Consider the following 24517-nt stretch of genomic DNA (forward strand, 5'->3'; position numbering starts at 1 on the left):
TCGGCTTTAACTGCTCTCGACTGGAAAGCTGATTGCGGTCGTGTTTACATGCATTTGCATGAGCGCTCAAGAGTAATGAGTTGCCACATCTGAAGGACTTTCACAAGCTCACTCGCTTACTCTCCATTCATATAGAAAATCATGGAGAAGATACAAGCTCCATTATAAAACCTTGTTAACTTTCTTCATTTGCCTTCTAAGCCAGCATACTAACTGTCATGAACCTTTATAAGTAACTGATTTGGAGCATGCTAGATAGGCAGCGACTCGCCACAAATGGCTCTCCACACTGGACACTCAACTTTCAATTGATTTCAGTAATTTGATGTTAGCATGTTGTTAAGATAACAACATTATATTCTAATAATAATAGAAAAAACAGAGCGTACGCAAATGTTTGGTAAAATAATCAAATTGTTTATGTATTTATTGATGCTTCTTGGATGTACTTATTGATCTGTATTGAATGACTGTCTCTCGCTTCGTCCACCATCCTGGTAGTATTAGAATTCGAAATTAGAATGAGTGTGTCCCAAATGTTGAAATGAGTATCCCAAAGGTACCCGGATTGAGTAGCGTAAATGAAATAAACTGAAATATGCAGTATGTATAAGAGGATGTTAACTGTGATAAAATGACTGGCCAGTTTATGGTGACACGATGCACAAAACTATGCAATAGTCCGGCCCATTAAAGACGCAATTATGATGTAATAGTATGTCCCACAACTTGCCTAATCTTCTGCTACACACTCAAAATGATCTACTTTTTCTTCACAAAAAGAGTAATTTTTTTAGTGCGTAGTAAAAGTAGGCAAATTAGGACAGCACTACTGAGCTTGTAGCAGGCATTATGGGATTGGATTCTTCATTAAGGATAAGAATGATGCTGGCTTACAATTTGGATCAATCGAGGTATCTTAGAAGGAAGAATGATTAAGATCCCTACCTTTTTGAACTTCCTTTGTGGTAAATGTTAGTCTATACAAGCCGACTTTATTCAGCTCTTCTGTATCATTTCCTGTGTTGTTGTGATATAAATTGATATTGCAGGAAATTCCACACAGAATCGACCGTTACATGGTGCTTTTGTGTTACTGAAATGCTCTGTCATTCTCTCTCTCTCTCCTTTAGCCCTTGTGCTAACCGGGTGATCCATTTGGAGCCGCAGGCAGCGTACGCCGACTCCTCCGCTGACTCGAGCCACTACAGCCCTCCGCCCTCCTACAGCAGCCACAGCTTCGCCCAGCACACCCAAATCACCATGCAGTCCACCGTACAGCTGCGCACAGAGTACGACCCCAGAACACAGGCCTACTACACCACGGCAGAGCCACATTCTCACATCTCCGTCCAACCCTTTGCCCCCAATCCCAATCCCAATGCCAATGCCAATGCCAATCCCAATGCCAATCCCAACCCCAACCGCAACAACAATAACAACAACAACCGCAACAACAGCAGCGCAGGGCCAGGAGCGGCCTCCGATACAGCATCCTGCCAAAGTCCTGATGGCGCTAGTTCCACACGAGACTTGCTATCTCAGTTTGGGGAGTCGAGTTTACGCTGTCTGGAACCGCCGTGCTCTCGATGGACGTTTGCATCATTCGCTGAGAATCATTATGCACCGTTTTTGCTGCAGCCTACAACAAAGGTGAGGGTAAAATGCTTTTTTTCCCCACTGTACACATCATCTGATTAGAAGTGGGATTAGAGATGCCAGCAATGAGCTAATCTCCTGGAGTTAAGTTTTGTGAGTGTTATTTTGTGAGTCAGGGCCTTCTGAAAACCACAAACACCTCAAACAGGGCAGAACTTCGTCATAAGACACTAAAACAGCAGTAGCTTTAGATATAGCCAAACTCTGACTCATATCTCTCTTTTTGTGTGTGTTTCCTATCAGGTGGTGGTAATTTTGCTCTTCTTGGCATTGCTCGGGGTCAGTCTGTACGGCACCACCTGCGTCCGGGACGGTTTAGAGCTGACTGACATTGTGCCTAGGGAGACGGGCGAATACGACTTCATCCGTGCCCAATTCCGCTACTTTTCCTTCTACAACATGTATGTGGTGACCCAGAGAGCGGACTACGCACAGATCCAGCCTCAGCTCTATGAGCTGCACCAACGCTTCGGCACTGTGAAGTACGTCCTGCGGGAGGAGAACAGCCAGCTCCCACGCATGTGGCTGCATTACTTCAGAGACTGGTTGCAAGGTAATACACTCAGATGTGTAATCGATCAGTCATGTGTAAAAAACCATTGGTAAAGGCCAAACCTTTAACTAAACTACAAAAAGTCTGGTCATATTGCACATTGCAGCTCATTCTGATCCAAAACTGCCCATTTAGACTGGAAGAGACCATCTGACTGATAAGCAAAATGACCAACATAAGCACTTTCTTGTTTGTTTGTTTGTTTTCTTTTTTTCTTGTTTTCAGCATACACCTCAATACATTTTGTTAGATGTACACTGCCATTCAAAAGTTTGGGCTTATAAAATGTTGAAAAAGAATTTAATACTCTTATTCAGCAAAGTACATTAACATTAAAATGATCAACAGAGACCGTAAAGACATTTATAATATTACAAAAATTTCAATTTCAAATAAATACTTTTGAACTTTCTATTCATCCAAGAATCCTGAAATATTGAATCATGGTTTGAACTGTTTTCAACATTGATGATAAAAAAGAAATGAGCATCAAAACAACATTAAAATGATTTCTGGCCCAAAAAACTGAAAATGTAGATTTGCCATTACAGGAATAAAATAAATTAAAACGGAAAACAGTTCTTGTAAATTGTAATAATATTTCATTACATTTGTGAGCAAATGAGACTTCTTTCAGATACATTAAAAAAAAATCGTACCAACCCCAAACTTTTGAATGGTTGAGTATTTTTAAAAAGGGGAAAAATCTCCAACGTTCCATTTGCCTATAAACAATTTTATTTTCTCTAAAAAACATTTGAGTTTCACAAACTGATTTATTTTTAGAGACTGTCTTGGTTTCCAGACAGCGCCTCGCTTCGTTGGAGACGAGTTTTACCTCAATTTTACCATCATCAGATCATCTGTTTCTCACAAACACCAATCACGCTGTTAAACCTCCAAATCTGTTACACATTTAATTTCTTAAGACGGATTATGATCCGAGAATGAGATTTAAATTGAGAGATTAAAAACAGAGCAGAACTGTAAAAAAAGGAAAATACTTATTTTTTTCTCACTACAAAAAAATGCAGTGAAGGTGAGAGTGAAAGAAAAACAAAAAAAAAACAAGAAGATTGGGAGATAAAGGGCATGTCCCTGCAATGGCTTTCTCCACAGTGGCTTCTTTCCACGAAATCCATGTGTCGGGTGCTCGGAATGCCGTATCTAATCCCGGGCGGGACAAATTCAAAAGAAAACCTTGTTTTGCCCACTTTCTCTCTCATAGCTCCTTTTTTAAAAGGCGTACCTGTTTCCAAACAACTTCTGTCCAGACACAGTTTGGGTGGCATGTACAGACTTGCTTTGTCGCTGTCAGCTCGGCCAACCAGAACCTCAAACATCAGTGGTGTTTTTCATTTACTTTCTTTTGTTTAATCCTTTCAGCGGTCTCATTAGAACACATTTATGTTTGGTGCAGGGGCAGCGTCTCCATGTGTGCGTTTACTTTGGTGTATGTATGTGCGTATAGGCTTCAGTAAAGGCCGCTGCAGAGCGGGTGGAGAGAGCTGTCTTTAATATTGTGGTTTGAAATGGCTCGACAAATTGGTCACAGACAGTGAGGCGAGGGAAAGAGAAAACAATGTGCCCTAGAAACGGACCACTGGCGTTGAGGAGAGAGAGAACAAGGGGTTGAGGGATGACTGAGAGGAGAGGATAACATGATTTATGAATAACCTATTGAACAGGATCCACAAAATAATGTGTGTGTGTGTCCTGGCAGGTGTGCAGGAGGCATTCGATAAGGACTGGCAGGCCGGTAGGATCACTCAGGGGAACTACAGGAATGGCTCTGACGATGGTGTCCTGGCCTACAAACTCCTGGTGCAGACCGGCCGCAGGGATAAGCCAGTAAACATCAACCTGGTAAGAAATTAACTAGACTTGAGTCCACCTCACTTGAGTAATATCAGATTCATCTCAATGCAACTCCAGTTTTCATAGATTGAATCCCATGATTCTCAGAGAGATGATAGAGCCGAGGTGGTTTATCCACAAATAAACGTTCACCTATATCCACAGTATCCACCCTTTTTAAAGAGCACGTCATTGTTTATTTACTAAGAAACATACTATGCAGGTCGCCCAATAAATTTCACAACTTAAATGAACTAATTAACTTCACAACTTAAACTAATTAACTTCTTTTGTTTATTGGCTTTTTAAATAAGAGGGCTTGGTGACATTTTTATTTTATTTTATTTTAATTTATTTATATATTTATTATATTATTTTATTTGTATTTTTACTGAATGTTTTTAAAAAATGTAATTATAAAAAAAAATATTGTTCTTATTTTTAGCAGTAGCCTAATATTACATATAATGTTTATGACTTTATTATTATGTCATATATCAAATGTCTGTCTATCTATCTATCTATCTATCTATCTATCTATCTATCTATCTATCTATCTATCTGTCTGTCTGTCTGTCTGTCTTATTAGTATTAATAATAATAATAATTAATAATAATATTGACTTACTGTGTAATATAAGATTTCTAATCTTTATTATTAATGTTATATTTATATAAATTCTGAAATTATTGTTGATAATAATAATAATACATTGCATTATAATTATTATTTACTATTAAACAATTGTCATGCCCATCTCTATTTTTTCCCCCGAAGTATATTGATACAGTACAGTGGCCTGGCCTGTTCTGTTACTTGCTGGTTGACATGGTCAACATGTTTATGTGAATCTCTGGCTGTGTGTGTAATTCTCAAGATGACGGAGGGATGCTTGGCCAGATATGTCTTTAGCATCAGTGTCAGGGTTTATAACCACGCATAGGAACCACACCTGGCTTCTGAATGTTCGTCTGTATCTGTCCTCATTCTCTTTCTCTCTTTCTCTCTCTGATTGCTTTACCAAGCACAGGAATTTAAAGCTCTCGATGGGGCCGCAACTTGCCTCTGAAAAAGCAATTAAGTCTTCATTTAAACCATTTGTTCCAGTTTCTTGCTGCAGGCCTAAAGCTCAGCCTATACAACCTTTTCAGGACTCTTCAGAGGGGCCTTGTCAAGAAAGAAACCACTGCACACATACACACACACAAAAAAACATAACAGGTTAACACATTAACAGTTTCCAGTTGCTACCCAGCATGAAATGTCAGGCAAGAGGAGAGCAAAAATATGAAAAATACAAGGCATACCATATGCCAGAGGGACTTGAGGGTGGGAGGTGGGGAGCGGACGGCAGCGAGAAAGAGTGTGTATGTGTGTTTGAGAGTGTGTCGTCTTGTCAGGTAATTGGCAATGCACACATAAGACCAGAAATGATTTGCATTTTTGTTGTTTTCAAGTGGTCATTATTGTGCTGAACCATTGCCAGCTGAATGGGAAAGAAAAGCCAGCCGATCTGTGTTGGTGTGCGGCCCTGTGATGTCATTTCCTCTGCCTGTGAGGGAAGAGGGGCGGCAGTGGGCCAGGAGGCCGCCAGCTTTGCACTGTGTGCTTCCCGTGACAGCTTGAAGACATACAGTTGTTGCGCATCCTGCTGCTTAATGCAATCCAGATCTTTGGAATCCAGGTCCGCTTATTCCCTTCTCTTGGAAGTGCTGCCATGTCCCCTTTCAGTGTATACAGAGGCGGGAATCACATGCTGCCTGTCTCTTGGTCACCTTATATTTTTTATTATACTATATGTATTATTCATTTTAAAATACATTAAACAGAAAATCAATACAAAATGATATACTTTCTATTTTATATATTTGTTTTATTAAATTTAAATTTATGAGTAATACATTTTCTTACTCATCTACTATTTTTATTTTAGATTTGATTTTTATTTAAACATTCTTCTCATCATCTTTGTGATTACTATGATAAATTACAACCCCCTACGGACACACTGAGTGTGGAGAGAAAAAAAATTATCATACTCGCCAGTCTTTTTACATGGAATGCAAGAACAATGCAAATGAAAAAAATCTACATAAATATAATATCATTGTAACGAGGTTAATCAATAACCAAAAACAAAACTAAAGAAAAAGCGGCAGCCCCTCATGGACGACTGCCGTGCACACATAAACAAAACATAAAGTAAAATATTCCAGGCATGGTCCTCTCTCATCCTCTACTGTCGTCGCTCCTCCTTTTATGCTCCCGTAGCTCCTCCGTGAGACACAGGCCGGTGCAGAGCACAGGTTTGACGGCGTAAATGACTGGTCATATTAGAGCATGCGGCACTCGCATCGAACAAAGTTTATAAAGAGTGACTGTTTTGTCCATGTGTTTTTGATCATCGCTGTTGTAACGTATGGGGAAGCCAGAATGCGTATCCATTGACAGAAACGTACATTAGCCAAACTCTGTCTATTTTACACTTTGTTATAATTATTTACAACAAACCATATTATTAATGCGTCGTCAGTTTTAAGATGAACCGTGGTGAAAGTGCGTGTTTTTTTTTTTGTTTTTGTTTTTTGCAGATTTTAAATTTTATTTAATTTTATTTGTATTTAATCTCAAGATTTTTTTGTTGCTTTCAGGCAGTTTTACTTGTTTTTAATTTGTACTTGTGTTGAGTGGGATTTTAGGTCATTGTCCTATCAAAAACCCTATTTTTGCCTTCACGGCAGGAGCCGTCTGTGGCGCCGGGCTTTGTGGGTATTCATAGGGGTCAGGAGAAGCAAGTGTTTGCAACATTTGTACAGATGCTGTGTTATTTTTATAGCTCTCCTCCATTTGCTGGGTGGCATTTCCTCCAGTGTTAACAGCAAGGTTAACTGCACACAGACGCGCTCAGGGACTCCGGCCAATTTTTTTATTGTTACACTAACTCAAGCAATTTTTCTCTCACTTACTCTCATTTCTACCACACACCCTGACCATACCCCCCCCCCCCCCCATACACACACACACACACACACACACACACACACACACACACACACTCTAGTGCACACTGACCCCCAACTCCTGGCTAGGAAACTGTAGATTTATTTTCTTGAGAAGCATGTATGGCATTGAGTGTGATGCCGTAATGACTTTGCCTTCACAGGAGGTAGCTAGGCGAGAAGCAGAGATTGCTGCAGTGCTGGTGGGCATTCACAATGCTCGATTATGTAGTACATATGTTGGTGTATCTGCTTTTTCTAGAAATAGTTAAAGTTAGCAGATAAACCGTGTTGAACAAATTCTAATTTTACATTTTCTTTTTTTTAATCACCAGCTAACCAGACAGCGGTTGGTGGGTGCCGATGGAATCATCAACCCAAACGCCTTCTATATTTATTTATCTGCCTGGGTGAGCAATGACCCGGTTGCCTACGCCGCATCCCAGGCCAACATCCGTCCACACCCTCCTGAGTGGATCCATGACAGGACAGACTCCATTCCTGTCAGCAGACTCAACAGTGAGTACTTTCTGATTCATTTATCACCAGTCCAAGGGGCCAGAAACTTTACAATGAGTCGATGTAACCAACTTTTATTTTCAGTATTTTAATATGCTGAATTTTGTTGATCTTGTCCTGTTATCCTCAGCGCCTATGCTTTGTGAGCACAATAATTTCATCCCAAGCAGCAGAAGATGGCATTAAGGCATTACGCGGTTGGGTTATGCTTAGTTTACATTAGTGGTTTGGAAGTTTAGACATTTTAAACCTGTGAATAAACCTGCTGTCATTTGGGGGATTTTCCTTTTATTCAGGTTTTATTTGGTAAGGATATAAATTTTTTGTGTTAAATGATAAACGTCAACATGAAATGGCATTTACAACACATTTTACATCCGTAATTTGATAGTAAAAACAGGATAATAAAAAAATTGTAGGGTTTTTTATTTTTCGGCTTACCAAATAATAGGGCTTGGTGACATAATTTTAATTTTAATTTTATACTTTAAACATAAAGTGATGAGTTGTTTCTGATTGATTATTTGATTTTAATTTGATTCATTTATAAAAAAAAATGTATAAAAAAAATCTGAAACAATTCATCAGTGCGTGTTTAAAATAAATCAATAAATTTGAAATATGCATTGTTCATATTAAGACTAGGAGTATGATTAAATGTATTCTGTTACATATGAAGTTTTGACGTTTGGTTAATAATGGTCAGCTGAGCTTTTCCAAAACTGAATGACTTGTGTATCGTTTATGAAGTTCAGACAGCGAAAGTTGGTGTATTCCAATTGTAGTTGCATTTTTAAAGTTAACAGCAACACTGGGCTGCGTGATCTTGTGTACATTGTGTGTGTGCAGTACACAGTGGGCGCTAGGGGAAAATGTGACTGGATAACAAGCTGAAACGGCCTCTCCGAGTCTGAGCCCCCACAGCAAGCTGGCAGACGTCCAACTCCCGTCCTGATGGAAATTTATAGTGGAGATTATAACGGGGCAAAAGCATGTTTAGCAAGTGGTCCTGCCTGACCCCTTCAGGCACTGGAACACACACACTCAGATATTCCCTCCCTTCCACCCACACACCCTTCACAGATGCTCTCACACACACCTCTGGAGCGCTAGTCATTCTGGGTCACATTCTTCTGATTTTATTTGTGGTTTTAAGACTGCCGCTTATCCAAGTCCAGTAGTCAGAGTGATGACTCATTCCAGGCCTGCTGCTGAAAGCCCTGCAGTGCACACACGCTTTGATGACAGGTGATAACTGTCAGCATGAATTTGGCAATACTCAAACGTTTGATGGTCTTCCGTGTGTGTGTGTTCGTTCCAGAGAGGAGCAATGGGATATTGCAGTGCAGATTTTTGACAACATAATTACACCAGATCATCATCAGGATTGACACTCGGCTGCATGTCGAGATTTGATAGCTGGTAATTTAGCGCTCTTTTCCTCCTGGGGCGGTAAAAAAATCGACATGTTTAATAGGTGCAGTCTGTCACTTTGAGAACGCTAGACGTCCTTTATGCTAACTACGACTCTCAAAGAGTGACAGGTCATGTGGCTTGTTGTAAAAGTAAAATTTACTAATAATTATCTCATTTGTATGGACATCTTTGTCTTTATGTCTGCAGTTCCTGCTGCTGAGCCCATCGAATATGCACAGTTTCCCTTCTACCTCAACGGGCTTCGTGAGACGCCACAGTTCGTGGAGGCCATCGAGAGTGTACGCGCCATCTGCAGCAACTACAGCCGCCAGGGCTTGCCCAGCTACCCAAATGGCTACCCATTCCTCTTCTGGGAGCAGTACGTAGGCCTGCGTCACTGGCTCCTGCTGTCCATTAGCGTCGTGCTGGCCTGCACATTTCTAGTGTGCGCCGTCTTCCTGCTCAACCCCTGGACTGCGGGAATCATAGTGAGTTTCTCCTTATGATGTGTCAGGGTTTTGTGTACACACACATTCATCACAGACTTGGCTCTATCTGTGTATGTACATTCAAGGCTTGTACAAACCAAGTCTGAATTTTTGGCATGAAACAGAACATTTCTATGAACTCCTTCATGATCTGAAATATCCACTGCAATTATCTGTTGTTGTTTTTTCAGTTGGAGGCTAGGTCGTTTTTTTTTAATTGTTCACATGCCGAAAAAAATGAATTCATGTATCCAAACATTTTTTTAAGAGACGTCAGACTAGGTGTAAGTAGTTTTGGCACAACTCTATAAAAAACATTTTCAAATATTGTTTACCTTTGTAGCATTTAGTTACACTGGACTTAGTGTAAGCAGGTCTTAAGTGGTAATATATAGATATAAATATATAGATAACTAAATAAAATATTTCATACTGCATATCTATGTTTTTTTAAATATTTTTATATCTTTTGAACTGAGTTTTATTTCATTGTGTTACTCTCTCAAACGTCAACCTTTTGAAATAGGTTGCATTAAAAGAAGCATTAAAATATTTGTTTCGGTTATTAAACAGTACATGCATCATAGATAGGGTTCAATTAATGCAAATTTTTCTTCATATTCTCACTCCTTCACTAAACTTAATCATCCGTTAATATCTATTTACTCCGTTTTTTTTCCTCACAAAACAAAAGGTAATTGTGACCTTATTTTTTTGCAAATGCACATTTTATATTTCACAATTGCAGCTTTATAGTTAATGTTTTATTATTGAAATTGTGACTATTCCTCACAACCACATTTATATCTCATAACTGCACCTTTATATTTCAAAATTGCAACTATTTTCATAATACCACCTTTAAAACACTAATTGCACATATTTCTACTAGTTGTCTTAAAATTGAGTACATTTTTCAATTGCCGCTTTAATTCATATGTCATAAAACAAGTTTCTTACGATTACATTTAATAATTTTTTTGACTCTGAGGTGGAAACAAGCTTTCACAACGTCCTCCTCATTATTCTTTGAAGGACTGTGATGTACAAGAGGTTTGGAAGTAATTAAATGTGCACAATTTAGAGCAAGACAGGGGAGGAGAGGCATGAATAGCTGAGGAGAAGCCGTGTTTTTACAGCCCTGCGCTTTGTGTTTATCTTATACTGTCAGAGCCAGTTTGTTTAGTCTACATGAGGCTTTTTGAGACATTTCTCTAAAATAAATGGGGAAATGAGAGGTTACCACAGCAACTATATCACTCCTCATATAAAAAAGACCTGCTGTTCCTGCTGAAATGTGCGCGTATGTAACATTTATATCATTCGTGAGGCCTAACTTTCTTTCCCACACTCTGTCAGCCACTTTTTGATGGTTTCTGTTTTATTAGGGGCAGTGTTTAAGCCATCTGACTGATCCAACTCTGTCTGACAGGATAGCGGCTTCATCCTTTCGCTTTACTGGACACTTGAAAGGGAAAGTTATAGCCCTGCTTCAGCTTTTACCATTGCGCTTTTGTCCCAGACCACCAGCGGCCCCCTTAAACTCCATACGTCCCCACTTCCGCAATGCTCAACCCCCCTCCCTTTCATTTGCCAGCCCTCCCAGCCCCCAAACTCCCCTCCGTTGGCCCTCTTTCTGTCCTCTTCATCCCTCTTCAAAGGCAGCTAGGCCCCCAAGTAACCCAAGACTCATCAGCTGATTATGGCATTTACTTTACCAGTTCATAGCCCGAGTTCAGCTCCATATGAAAGCGTCGCAAAAGAGCCCATCTGAAGAACAGATATTTTCCCACATTCCACAGCGCTTTATCTAAGCTGACCCATCTAACCCGAGCTGTACTTTACTTTAATCTATGTAAAGTATGGCTCCTTGTGTTTTCGGAAAGAACTAGGATGATTGATTTATGTTTGCCGGTCCTCTCCAACAGGTGTTGGTGTTGTCTTTGATGACGGTGGAGCTGTTTGGCATGATGGGATTGATCGGCATCAAACTCAGCGCTGTGCCCGTCGTCATCCTCATCGCTTCTGTTGGCATCGGTGTGGAGTTTACCGTCCACGTGGCACTAGTGAGTTCATGTGCTAGTCATAATTGCGACTATTTCTCGTAATTGCATCTTTTTATCTCACAATTGTGACTATATATAGCCAGTTCACTCATTATTATTATTATTGGTCTGGGTGATTTATATTGATCATATTTGTTATGTTTTTTTCTCAGGCGTTCCTCACAGCCATCGGGGACAGGAACAAACGAGCCGTTCTAGCACTTGAGCACATGTTTGCCCCAGTGCTGGATGGAGCGTTTTCCACCCTGTTAGGAGTCTTGATGCTGGCAGGGTCAGAGTTCGACTTCATAGTCAGGTAAAGACTGCAGACTTGTATTTTTCAATCCCTTTTTGCCGCATAGATTGTAGTACATTTAATGTACTTTAAGATGGGATAGCTGTGTTAATCAGAGTAAAGGGTTAGTTCACCCCAAAAAAATGCATAATTTACTCACCCTTATGTCGTCTCAAACCTGTAAGACTTTCATTCATCTTCGAAACACAAATGAAGATTTTTTAAATTAAACCTGAGAGATTTCTGTCCCTCCATTGAGTTCAGGCAACTAGCACTTTGTCACTTCAAAAAGTTCATAAAGAGATGCTAAAAGTAATCCATATGAATTGAGCAGTTTAGCCCAAATTTTCGGAAGAGATTTGATCGCTTTTAATGATGGACAGATTTGATTTAGGCTTTTATTCACATTTAAACATTGATCAGCGAACATAAACAGAAGCTCAACCAAACCTGCTTGACGCACAATGACAAACCTCATCGGTTATGATTTAATATTCATGAGGAGAATGATTGTGGTCCAATGAATATCCTGTGAGTGCATAGCTATCTGGCTCAAAATATTAAAGCATAAACATAGAAACTAACATAGAAAATATCACTTTTATCGCTTGTCGCTTTTGTCACATCACGCCTGGTTAGGACACAGTGTAAATGTTTTTCTAACTCTCTTCTCATTTTTAACCAACCTCCCTTCACGTTCAACATGAGCATGTATCTTTCCTGTCTGTCTTCACAGAGCTTGAGGCTCTCCTGTGTTTTCTGTAATCTTTTTTTTTTTTCTACGGCCCTGCAAAGACATTTACAAGCTGAGCACAGAGAGGGCCCGGGGGTTATTTTGTAGCATGTCGAGGAGTGGAAATGAGGAGTGACACACACTGCTACTTAGAGGATCTAAATCAGTAACTTTGCAATTGCTCTATGTTTTATGTCCTTCCTGTCCTCAGATGAGTCCGAACAGATACGCTAATTTATTGTTTCTTGGAGCGGTATCGAGACTATCACTGTGCTGAAATTCAAATCACACTTATATCAAACTGAGTCATGAGTGTTTGAGTGGTAAGTATCTCGGCCGTTTCTATGGGAGGGAAAGAACTAATGTCTGCAGTAGCTCATTCTTATTAGAGGACTGGAAAACCACCACAGCCCTCCACCCTCAAATCACTCTGGATCTAAAGTAGCATGCCAGAAAAATAATACACACACAAGTTCAGAGCAATCACACACTCTCTCCGCAGACCACATTGGGCCCCAGTCCCTCTCATGGGCTCCCATTGAAACGCAACTACTGTTTTTTCATCAAACAAAACCCCCTGGCCTCCGGAGATATGGAAAAAACAAAAAACGCAGGCTGTATTTTTATAGCCTTGCAGGAATAAATGTTTCCCTGACTTTGCTCCGTCAGGTCCGCTAATGTTTTGAATCTAAACAGATCGGACGTGTTGCTCGGCGAGGTTTCGCTTGGGAGAAGTGGCTTTCGAGAACAGCTCTTGGTTCATGGACGCTTCACGCGACGTCTCAAGAGTTCAAAGTTGAAGAACATAAAACTCTCTTGTTGCTTCAGCTAGTCTGAAGGAATCGCTCTCATCCGTGGAAAAGCACACCGGCTTAAATCACTCGTCAACACGAACATTTAGTTTGGAGTCTGTGACTTTCCGAGCGGTTCGACCAAGATGATGTCTGTTGAGTTGTAGCTATTGATCTGTTTGATCTCTCTGCTTGTGAGTTCTGCCTTTCGTGTGGTAGAGCAAGAGCCAAACGCAAACCCAAAAGTGCAATTCAAGGAACCTTACTTGATGAAATGCAGACATAGTCTAAAGATCCAAACTTTTTTTAGTTTTTTTGTTTCAAACATAAGCCTAAATAATACCAGGCTGGCTTCTCTCTCCACTCTCTCCCAAACAAGTGGCGTCTGCTTGGTTAAACACTGTGGTAGCTGTTCCCTTGAACCAGACTGACGAATCCTCCCAAATGACATAAAGTGAGCGTGCCTAGAGAGACACCCAGGTCTGTGGTTCTCTAGTGAGAAGCCCACCTCGTGCGGCCATAACAGGACATTGTTTGAGTCTGAGGAGCTGCTTGTAAACCTGGGGAGGCCAAGCAAGAGAAGCATCAGTTATAAATGTGTCTGTGGGTTTAGTCTGAGGTGCAGCTGTGCTGCATACCAGCTGGCCCACTAATGTACACACTGTCTCTCCCACACATGCATTCACATATTAATCCCAGTATAAAGTATGGTTTAAATGCATATTTCGCCCATGCAGTGCCTTTGATATCACTGCAAAAATTAGTTTTCCAGTAAAAATATCTGTATATAAATGTATACAAACAATTTGTTTATAATGAGAAATTAAGTTTATTGCTTTATATTTTATCTTTTTAATTGTCAATCTAACATTATTTGTGTGTGTGAAGAAGATAAGAAGTACATTAAGGCCTGGTTCCACAGACAGGGTTTAGATCAAGCCAGGACTAGGCCTTAGTTGAATTAGGACATTTTAAGTAGCTTTTATAAATGTTCCTTAAAAAACATTACTGGTGTGCATCTTGAGAGATATCAGTGGCAGTACAAGTTGCTTTTACTTAGAACAGCTCAAACATGCATTTTAGTCTGAGACTAGGCTTAAGCCTTGTCTGTAAAACCAGGGGTGAATTGTACTAAAATACATATTTCATAATTTGTCTTTCATCTATAATGTGTGTATATATTCTGTATATATTTTATGAAAAGAGACATTGTTCTCTCACACTTCAGCTCAAATAAATTAGTCTTGTTTTAAAATGGTTTAGATCATTTACTGTAAAATAAGAAAACGCATTGATTGATGCACACTTTTTTTTATAAAAATTTTTTTCAGTGCATAAATTTAGTAATGGTAATATTAAACAGAAATTTCATTATCTGGATATATAAGCGAGAAATTTCAAAAAAGTGTGTTCTCATCCCAGTATTTCCCCAGTATAAGTACAAGATGGCTGCTGCAATTTGAGCCGCAGCAATTTACACTGATGCATTGCTGGAGTAGCGAAGGAGGGAAAGCTGGCCATAATGAAGAAGAGAGAAAGAGCGAGGGAGCGAAGGAGGACAGGAGGGAGGGATTTGTCGAGGAGATTGGGGGGTCTTACCTGATACTCTAGAGATTTAATTAGAGCAGGGGATTGTAAAAGGCAGGGAAATTTCACAGGGGCTTAGCATAGAAAGACTGATAGAGAAAGAAAGAGAGGGAAAGTGAATGTGCTCGAGGCCAGGCAAAAGGGGCCTGTAGTCTTTCCTCTCGTCTCTTCCTCCTAGACTAAATTGTTTAAATTCTATACCGTTCACTTCATTTGTTTGCTTCTGCGTTCTTTTTTTAAAGAGCGAGAGAGGCCCCTGTCCCTTTGTGCTTTGCCTCTCTTCTCTCGCAAGCCTGTACTCCACATTCCTTCCCGTTTTGCTTTACCCTGTGTTTGCTTGTACTCCACTCACCCCTAGAAAAAAGAGAAAAGAAAAACCTCTCTCTTTTTCCTTCCCTATTTTCCATCCTTTTGAATTAACCAACTAATTATGTCCTCTGCTTCTCTGTGCTGCTTTCTAAAAGACCTCTTTGGAGACTTTCTCTGGCACAAGGTAATTTTGTTTAAAACCAAACCCGACTAAAGTCTTTTTGTGTGCGAATGTTTGTTAGAATGTGTCTGAGTGACTTTTGCTCTGTGCTTGAATCATAGCAGTAAAGTTCCTTTTTTATTCTGATTACAGTGTTTTTTGCTGTGTATTTACAGGTATTTCTTCGCTGTTTTGGCCATCCTAACAGTATTAGGGGTCCTGAATGGACTGGTGCTGCTCCCAGTCTTATTGTCCTACTTTGGCCCTTATCCTGAGGTAAGAGGATTGCTCCTGTTAAGTTATCCTGCATAACGCCTTCACATACCATACATAATGCTATACGGAGCTAAACTCCTTTTAGCTTTTTCTGAAAGAGTGACCAAATATTTTGTTACCAATATTAGACATTTAGATTACTTTTGCTGTCATCTAATGCTCACACCCTATAATACCTAGTCTATCATATTTGATACGCAGATTTCCACGCCGAACAGTTTGCTGAAAAACCTGTTGTCTGATTGATAGTTTGTTTGTTTTTAGCAAGTAAAAGGCCTTTTTGTATAATTCTAAAACCATCCCACTTCAGGTCATGATACATGTCTTTTTACTGTGTAATCTTTACAGATTTTTAAACCTAAGAGTAACTTAGGTAATATTTCAAGATGAGCATATATGGGACTGAAGCAACTTAGGTTTACTTAATAATCCATGCATCTTTTTTAATTTTTTTTTATAGAAAAATCATGTTAAAATGAATCAGATATATATTGTTTTGACAGAGCTTTGATCATAAAACTAAGCATTTAAAAAAATCATCTTAAGACATAGCATCGGCAGATAAAGAATGACGACTGATATTTACATGCATTTTATTTTTTGGCCATATAAATATCAGCAACTGCTCCAAATTGCATATTTTAGCTCAGTTTGAGCCTCTGAATAAAATTGGGGTGTTTTTTTACCCCTTGAGGATGAGCTCCATATTTTTCTATATTATACAATATGAGCCATAAAAGCTTGATGTATCAAATATGAACAAAAAAAACTTTTTAACAGTGTAACACTCATGTTTTAAAAACAGTGTTTAATGTCATCTTTCTTATACTGTACATTATAATGCTTTGATGCCTAAATTCACTTGCAGCATTAAATATGCTTGATTTTAGTTTAATTTAAATGTATTTCAACAAAATAACAGAATTTTTATTCATTTATCTGTTATCAGCATTTTTAAGCGTGGCTAATCTGAGCCACTGTCAATATTCAAAACTATGCGATGATGTTAAATATTTCAAATATCACAGGACATCCACAAATTTTAGATAGAGCAACTTTGCAGATTTTTATATTCATGGCCAATACACTTTCAGGTATCTCCAGTGGACGGACGAAGCCGGCTGCCAACCCCGTCTCCAGAGCCTCCCCCACAGGTGGTCCGCTTCACCATGCGGCCCAGTCACACAACCCCTGGAGCAGGTTCAGACTCCTCAGACTCAGAATACGGTTCCAACACTACTGTGTCTGGCATTAGCCAAGAGCTTCAGCAATATGACCTCCAGCCCAACAGGGGGCGATCAGCCAGACAGGAAGAGGTGCAGATCGCCACAGGGGGACGACAAGGCAGTCGTCAAGTTGAATTGCCAATGTGTCCTTCTTACTCAGTGAGTAGAGTGTTTATATCACTATATATTTTACATATAAACAATGAAGTAACATTGTTTCAATGTTTTCCACAGGATGACTCTAGACAGCAGCAACCACAGCGGCATTATAGGTCTACCCATCTGCCCAGTTCTCAGGATGCTGGACCTCAGTCGTCAAAGCGATACTGTAGCAGGGACCCTAAGAGGGATTTTGGGAGCGGACACCCGCCTCCCCCTCACAGGCCGCGCATGGATGCTTTTGAAACCGCTACTGAGCCAGGAGGCCGTTCAGGCCCCAACCACCGGGAACGTTCAGGGGCTCATCGCCCCCGTTCCCACAACCCTTACTCTCACCCTTCCCAGCCGTCCACAGGCCCTGCCTATGGTCAGCCCATCACAACAGTGACGGCCTCGGCCTCGGTGACGGTCGCCGTTCATTCGGGGATGCCCGGCCAGAGCGCCACCTACCCGTCCCACCCCTCCAATGACAGCTATCACACTTCAGAAGATGTCTACACTGACCCTCACTTCTCCGACCCTCACGTGCCCTTTGACGAGAGCAACGACAGCTCAAAAGCGGAGGGCATGGAGCTGCAGGATCTAGAATATGACACTCCCAATGTCTGCCACACAAGACCCTCCAGCTGAGGTTAGTTGGGGAGCTTCTTATACGGCGGAATTCAAGTAAAGCGGTCCACATCAAATCAGCAGTTCTATGAATAAATAGGGCTGTCAATTTATTCAAATGTTTAATGATATTAAATAATATTAATATTGATAATGCATGAATTAAGGTTTAAGTTTATATTAATTAAAAATAAATGTAATTAAAATCCATGTATACTGTAATACTACAGTATATTATAACCGTGATAATTTTTTTCAGGATTCTTTGATGAATAGAAAGCTCAATAGAACAGTTTTACTGAATAACAGTATTCATTTCTTTCCCTTTTTTTCAATTAACTGACACCAAACTTTTGAACGATAGAAGTAAATACTGTTCTTTTGAGCTTTCTATTCATCAAAGAATCCTGAAAAAAATTAATCACGGCTTCCACAAAAATATTAAGTCAAGTCAGACTCAGTTCTATTTGTATAGTGCTTTTCAAAATACACATTGTTTTAAAAAGAAGCTTTACAGAAAACTGATGTTAATGTGGTAACACTTTACAATAATTTTACATTAATGCATTAACTAACAATGAAAAATAAGTTTATTACAGTAATTATTAATCTTTGTTAATAATACAGTTGTTCATGTTGTTAGTTCATGTTAGCTCAGGTCCGTTAAATAACATAAACAGATAAATCTGATGAGGATGAAGACTGGAGTAATGATGCTGAAAATTCAGCTTTGATCACAGAAATAAATTACATTTTAAAATATATTCAAATAGAAAAGTTATTTTACGTTGTAATAATATTTCACAATATTACTGTTTTTATTTTTGATCAAATAAATGTAGCCTTGAGCATAAGAGACTCCTTTAAAAAAGCATTAAACATTTCTTTTATTTTTTTATTGTTAATGAAATTCTATATATCAAAATGCGTTTTTTAATTGCATTACTTATTTAGCACATGATTGTTTATAATAGAATTAGAAAATTAAATTGACAGTCCTAATAAAAACGATTACTAATAATAACACCTTTCTATCCGATTCAATTATGTGGACTTAACCAGGTATCTTATCTGTTGTTATGAATTAATATTGAACTGCTATTAAACCTGTTTTTCCCCTACTTTCTCTTCACAGTGGTTGAATGTTGAAGCTCAAACAGCCAAAGATGGGACATCTGTCTGCCAGCGTTTCAGAAACATGGTGCTGCATGGCGGGTACACTTTGACCAGCGGTGCCATTTCGGTGCTTGACTCTGTTACTGTATAACCCTGGTGTATTATTGTTAGATATTTCTAAGTATTTATGTGTACACAAATGTAAATAATGAATGAGAGTAGCTATAATTTGACCGGGATCGTCAGACTTGTGTGTTCCAAGTGCCTACCCATCATTTGGGTATCTGTGCCATAAGGAAACTTCATTCTTGACAAACATTTCAGCATACAGTCGTTGCTGCTTATGATATTGTTGTAATGTTTGTATAATGCTATGCAATTATTTTCTCTAATTTTATAGAACTGTGCGTGTGAGAGTTTGGAAATGTACAGTTTTTTTGTTGTTGTATGTGTGCATGTATGAATATTTTGGTCCACGTCAGGCCCCCTACACCCCTCAGATGCATATTAACTAACAAGAACAAACACTAAGTGGCCTAACATAATATGTTGAACGATTTTGTGGCAGTTCCATTGCACTTACGGTACACTTCTGCTCAGAACACCAGTACAAAACTGCACAGATACTTTCACTTTCAGAGGACACATTCAGGGAAATGATATTTGTTCAGACATATGCTAGAACACGTAGAACTTCACATTAATATCCGGTTGTTTGCCGACAAGCATCAGATGTTTAAGCGTGCGTGCGGATGTTTGCGTTTTGTGTATATTGAAGCGTTAGAGTTTATGCTTTTTAATTTTAATTTGCTTATCACAAACCTGTGGTAGTTGAAAAAAACAAAAAACAAATACTGTTTAACGTTGAAACACGCTATGCGTGAGAATTTAGCTGAGCAGAAATGAAGAAGGAAACGAGTGATTGTTGGGTGACTGTGCTTCCGTTTTTCTGTCCTCTGTACTGGAACTCTCTCTGGTCTCTTGTATTCTCTCTTCATATTCCAGTTATTTACTGTAAAACGGTCGTATGCGGCCACCCTAAATTTGCTCATGACTCCAACTTTGCATTACTACAGTAATGTAATGTGACGGTTTTTTCGGGTTTTCATTGTAGCGTTTTTTTGTTTGTTTGTTTGTTTTTACGGTACGGCATTATTTCTGTTCAATAATGGTTTAAGCTAAAACATTACTGTTAAAACAATATCCGCTCTGATTCTGGTGACGTAACCTTTTTTTTGTCATTTTTTGTTTTTTTTGTTTTAATAAGCTATGCTAACGAGCAATCTCAAGGTGTGCGTCGCATAACGGCCGATCATGACGATGGTTTTTGTCAATTCGTTGACCTCCTCAATGACAAACCACAACTACTGGCCCTAATTTAGCACGAGCAGTTCTCTGCGCTGACCTCACCTCATAAAAATCCACAACATAACGCTGTGACACTAATTGGACGTTCCCCCCTCAACTGCCAAATGGTGCATGCGAGTGCTTTAAGGGTCAAGGGTCATGGAGCCCCCACTCCTCCATGGCTCTGAAGCTGGCATGTGTGTCTTTAACAGTGTGTTTGTGTTTGCTGCGACCCCCTCGTCCAGATTGACTTCCTGTCAAACATATGTTTGTTCTTGACAAAGACTTTGAGAGCTGTTCTGTGTTGTTTGTTTGTTTGTTGTGTTTGTGTTCTCCTAAATGTCACATTGGCAGAAATGGGAGAAAATCATGGCTGGCAACTATTGTAATGTTTATATATATAAATATATATATATATTCTAATTTTTTTTTTTTTTTTTTTTTTTTTTACAGTTGTTTTGCAATATTTATATTTTTGTATAATAAGATGTTTTGTTCAATAATGGTCATAATGCCAGTTCTTAATAATGCAGGGATTTTTACGTCTGTCGGAAAACACTATTATTACAGTTTCTTTGTTACAATAATGGATTTTGATCTGTATAAAGTGCTTACTAATGTTAAATAGGAAAAAAAGAGTATATAACATTTACCTTACAGATCCATCATAGCTCTTAGAGGATTTTAAAAGGAAAAAATTATGTGTTTTTTTTTACAGACTGCCATTTTTTCCCATTGTTTTGGCGTGGATGTATGTCGTTTTCAGTTACAAAGATAAATGTATGCCATATAATTTATTTATATGAAAATTTATTTTTGTAGTGTACATAGTAGTTGTCAAGTTATTTGACAGAAGTATATTTTTAAAGAGTTTATATGTAATGCTACCATTTTTGTGAGAACATAACTGAGAAGACGTTAAGATGCACACTTTCATTGCTAACTTGTTCTCTTGACAACTAAAGTTCCCCTGTTACAGTGTTATATAGACGAGAGTGAGTCCAATCTGAAGACTGTTTTTGGGTTTTGTGAAAAGCTAGCCATGAAAGTAGAACAAATGTACTAGCTCTCTAAATAATAATGTTCAAACACTGATAGAATTCTAACAAATAAAAATATTATAACTTATTTGTCTCTTTGCTATACATTTAATAAATGATTCTTTAAAATGTAACTACACCCGTGACTATTTCTTTAGCGTAACCTTGTGACCTTCACGAGTCAAATGTTGCATGGAGCATTAGCGTTTTCATCACCTTACACCCAGTCATTATAAATTTCCTCACATACGGGCCTTAAACTAACAAACCTGCTTGATTTATCCAAGACATCCGAGACGTTGTTGGTTATGCTGTGCGAGTCTAAGAAAAGAAAAGAACAATTCCCTGACCTAGCCTCTGTACATTTCAAACGTACAATCAAAAGGCCTAATCAATTTGCCTGAACTTTACATTAAAGTCAAGGAAGTCCGACAACATTATCTCGCGCGCAGGATTTCGACTGGCTGACATCTGGCTACAGATTCAGCCTCCCCCTGTTCAGGCAGTCATACTCAACTCTGCGCTCGGCTCTGTTGTATGATTCTGATTGACAGTTTTATAGACTGCAAGGAAATTGGTTGTAGTTACAATACAGCTGGTGTGCTCTAAGTAATGAAAAGGGGCATATGGCCTTAAAAACAGAGTGATGGAAACTGATTCAGGCTGCCCCCTTCTAACTGCTGCATGGGTGGCAGCCATTTATTATTCATACGTTATAGTTGCCAAGCTTGTTTCAATCTACTGTAACCTTTGATGCACTGCAACGACTTGCTCTCTTGAATACACTGTGGTCGGTGTAATTGCTTTTAGAGCCAACAGGAGCACAACCTATGTCTGCTACGAGCCAATCAGGACTGACAGTCTAATCATGTGATGTGATCTAGACTCAGAAATCGAACTTTGGCTGGACTTGGTTCATTAACATTTATTGTGAAATGAGCTTTTCAGGTCAAATAAATCGGTTAATGATTCAACTTTTTTTGACACTAAACTGCAAGAATGGCTTATTATGAAATCTATGACCTTGTGACATCATCTGATATTTGCAAAGTGGTTGTTATTGAAGGATGGGTCATCCAGGGCCAGATTTATGCATGGGGGCGGGGGGTTGGGATGGGGGGCTATTACAACAAGGAGAAATAACTTTTTTTTTTCTTAAATTTCACTCTAATGGTAGATCACTGTAAGACAATCTAAATAAAAATGTTAAATATCGGGCAGAAACCTTGTCTCTCTATAATTCATAATTTTTTCGTTTTCCATAAATCATTGCTATAGGTCATTCTTTATGTCTGTGTGTTTTGCAAATATTTAACCAATAAAAAATGTATTAACACGAGCTCGAAACTGAAGCTTGTAACTCCATTGGATCCTCAAACTGTCAGTCAAACCTCATAACTCAACCCGCCCTTTAAACATAGGCAAATAGATGGCCTGGCATTTGTCGTCGAGACATAGCCAATTCTGTCTTCATCCTTCTTCGTGAGATTTTGGCCAAATGACGGAAAAAAACTGAGTGCCCACATAGGGTTATTGTGGCGCAAAAAAAGGATTATGACAATATGAGGTAAATCCGGCCCTGGGAACATCGTAAACTATAGCCTACCTGACAGCAAACCTGCAACCTTTTGGCATCATATCCTCCTGAGACCCAGGTATGGGCATTTCGCCTCTGTAGAGGACAATCATTTTAATAATTTCTCTAACAACATACATGTCATAGTTTTAAGCCTGGATGAATTGTAAAGAGCACATTCAGGGCTTTGCAAATATTTGGAGGTTTCACCTTGACATCTTTCTCTCCATGGGCTTTAAAAATGTCTAAATTATCCAATTTAGTTTACACTTATGTCATAGAAATTAAAATAGTATATTAAATAATTATATTATATCTTTCATAATATAGTTGAGAATCATCTTTATGCAAAGTTTGGATTATTTATTTTTTTATTGGTGAATGAAAACAATTTTTTTTTTGCCTATTCATATATCTTAATCTTCTTAATAAATGGGTCATGTCCTTTATACATACATAGCATAACAGGAATAACATATATTTTTTTCAAAAATGTCTTTATTCCATTTGTTTCTTATGATCCAAACAATGTTGACCTAAAAATAAAAAATCACAAAACTTTTTTTCTGGTTCTCAGGAGGATATTTATCCCACAAAATGAAAGAATTGACAGAAACTTGGGAAATTAGAGAAAAACTGAATGATGACTGTTTTATAAGTCATCATTCATCCACATTATAAGTGGTCTTTAGATGGAATAAATGAAAAAAAGGATCTACAAAAAAAAAGGTTTTTATTTTTATGGAATATTATATTATTTCTTATCCGTGTAATATGCCTTGATTATCTTAATCAAAATTCCTCTTGCAGCAACTTCTCTTCTCTTCTCTTCTCTTCTCTTCTCTTCTCTTCTCTTCTCTTCTCTTCTCTTCTCTTCTCTTTTTCTCTTCTCTTCTTCTCTTCTCTTCTCTTCTCTTCTTTGATGACGTGTTTACTGGCGCGAGGGCGGGAAAAAGTAATTTGTTCTTGTTCTAAAAGCTGTTTCACTCTGATATTATCACAAAAGGTATAAGGAAAGATAATCATTTTATTATCATATTAAATATTTTGTAATAAAACATTTTTTTTATTTTAAAACACTAAAACACTAAAACCCATTCTCTGAACCAAATTCTCAATAGCCTAAACCAATTTGTCAAATAAATCACTCTTTCTGTAAAACATTAAACAAGTTCAGGTAGTTAAAACACTGTTTGCAAATCTCATGCTCTTTTTGCAAAACTCAAAACACATTCTCACTCACTAAAACACATTTCGCACTGTGATGCACTTATGTTTCAAAACGCTAAACACAGGCAGGCAAATGTTAAACACAACTACAATACAGTTGTCATTGTTTACACACGCCGACTCAAAATTGTTCACACTTATTTCTAATGATGTGACCAAACCAACTGTACATAATACAAGTCGGTTGCACTGAATGTTGATTCCAACAATGGATGGAAACAATATAAGAGGGAGAGAAGGAAGAGTATGTATACAGTAAGAGGTGGTGAACAAAGAGCAAGAGGATGAGGATGAGAAACAGCAAGGTGTGGAGAATGTTGTCAAGGCTGGATCTGCTTTAGGGTTTTTCCCTTTGCCTGCAGAGATGACATTGTCTGTGATGTGGATGAAGTCCTCCGGCCGGACCCAACATAAAGACATGATGCTGAAGCAGAATAAAATCTCTCACTGACCTTGATTCTGCTGTTGCACAACTCTTCTGAGTGTCCTTTACTGCTTTTCATTTAGAGTTTTTTACTGTAACCTT

The 24517-nt window shown here is 38.6% G+C and overlaps 1 protein-coding gene across 2 annotated transcripts in view; it reads left to right on the forward strand.

Annotated features, from left to right (window-relative positions):
• Positions 1-21273, forward strand: part of ptch1 (patched 1) — a 56663-nt gene extending 35390 nt beyond the window's left edge. The window contains exons 14-24 of one of the 2 annotated variants that reach the window (XM_082189005.1): positions 1134-1653; positions 1903-2212; positions 3936-4078; positions 7405-7588; positions 9212-9492; positions 11421-11558; positions 11711-11853; positions 15589-15688; positions 16783-17073; positions 17149-17704; positions 18818-21273. In XM_082189005.1, the coding sequence (XP_082045131.1) occupies positions 1134-1653; positions 1903-2212; positions 3936-4078; positions 7405-7588; positions 9212-9492; positions 11421-11558; positions 11711-11853; positions 15589-15688; positions 16783-17073; positions 17149-17703 (2665 nt within the window). In that variant the 3' untranslated portion in view covers position 17704; positions 18818-21273. Of the gene's footprint in view, positions 1-1133; positions 1654-1902; positions 2213-3935; positions 4079-7404; positions 7589-9211; positions 9493-11420; positions 11559-11710; positions 11854-15588; positions 15689-16782; positions 17705-18817 lie in introns of both variants that reach the window. The other variant, XM_082189004.1, reaches the window with a different exon arrangement.
• Positions 21274-24517: the final 3244 nt, after the last annotated feature.

This window comes from Leuciscus leuciscus, assembly GCF_965113295.1.
Source record: "Leuciscus leuciscus genome assembly, chromosome: 13".
NCBI lineage: Eukaryota > Metazoa > Chordata > Actinopteri > Cypriniformes > Leuciscidae > Leuciscus > Leuciscus leuciscus.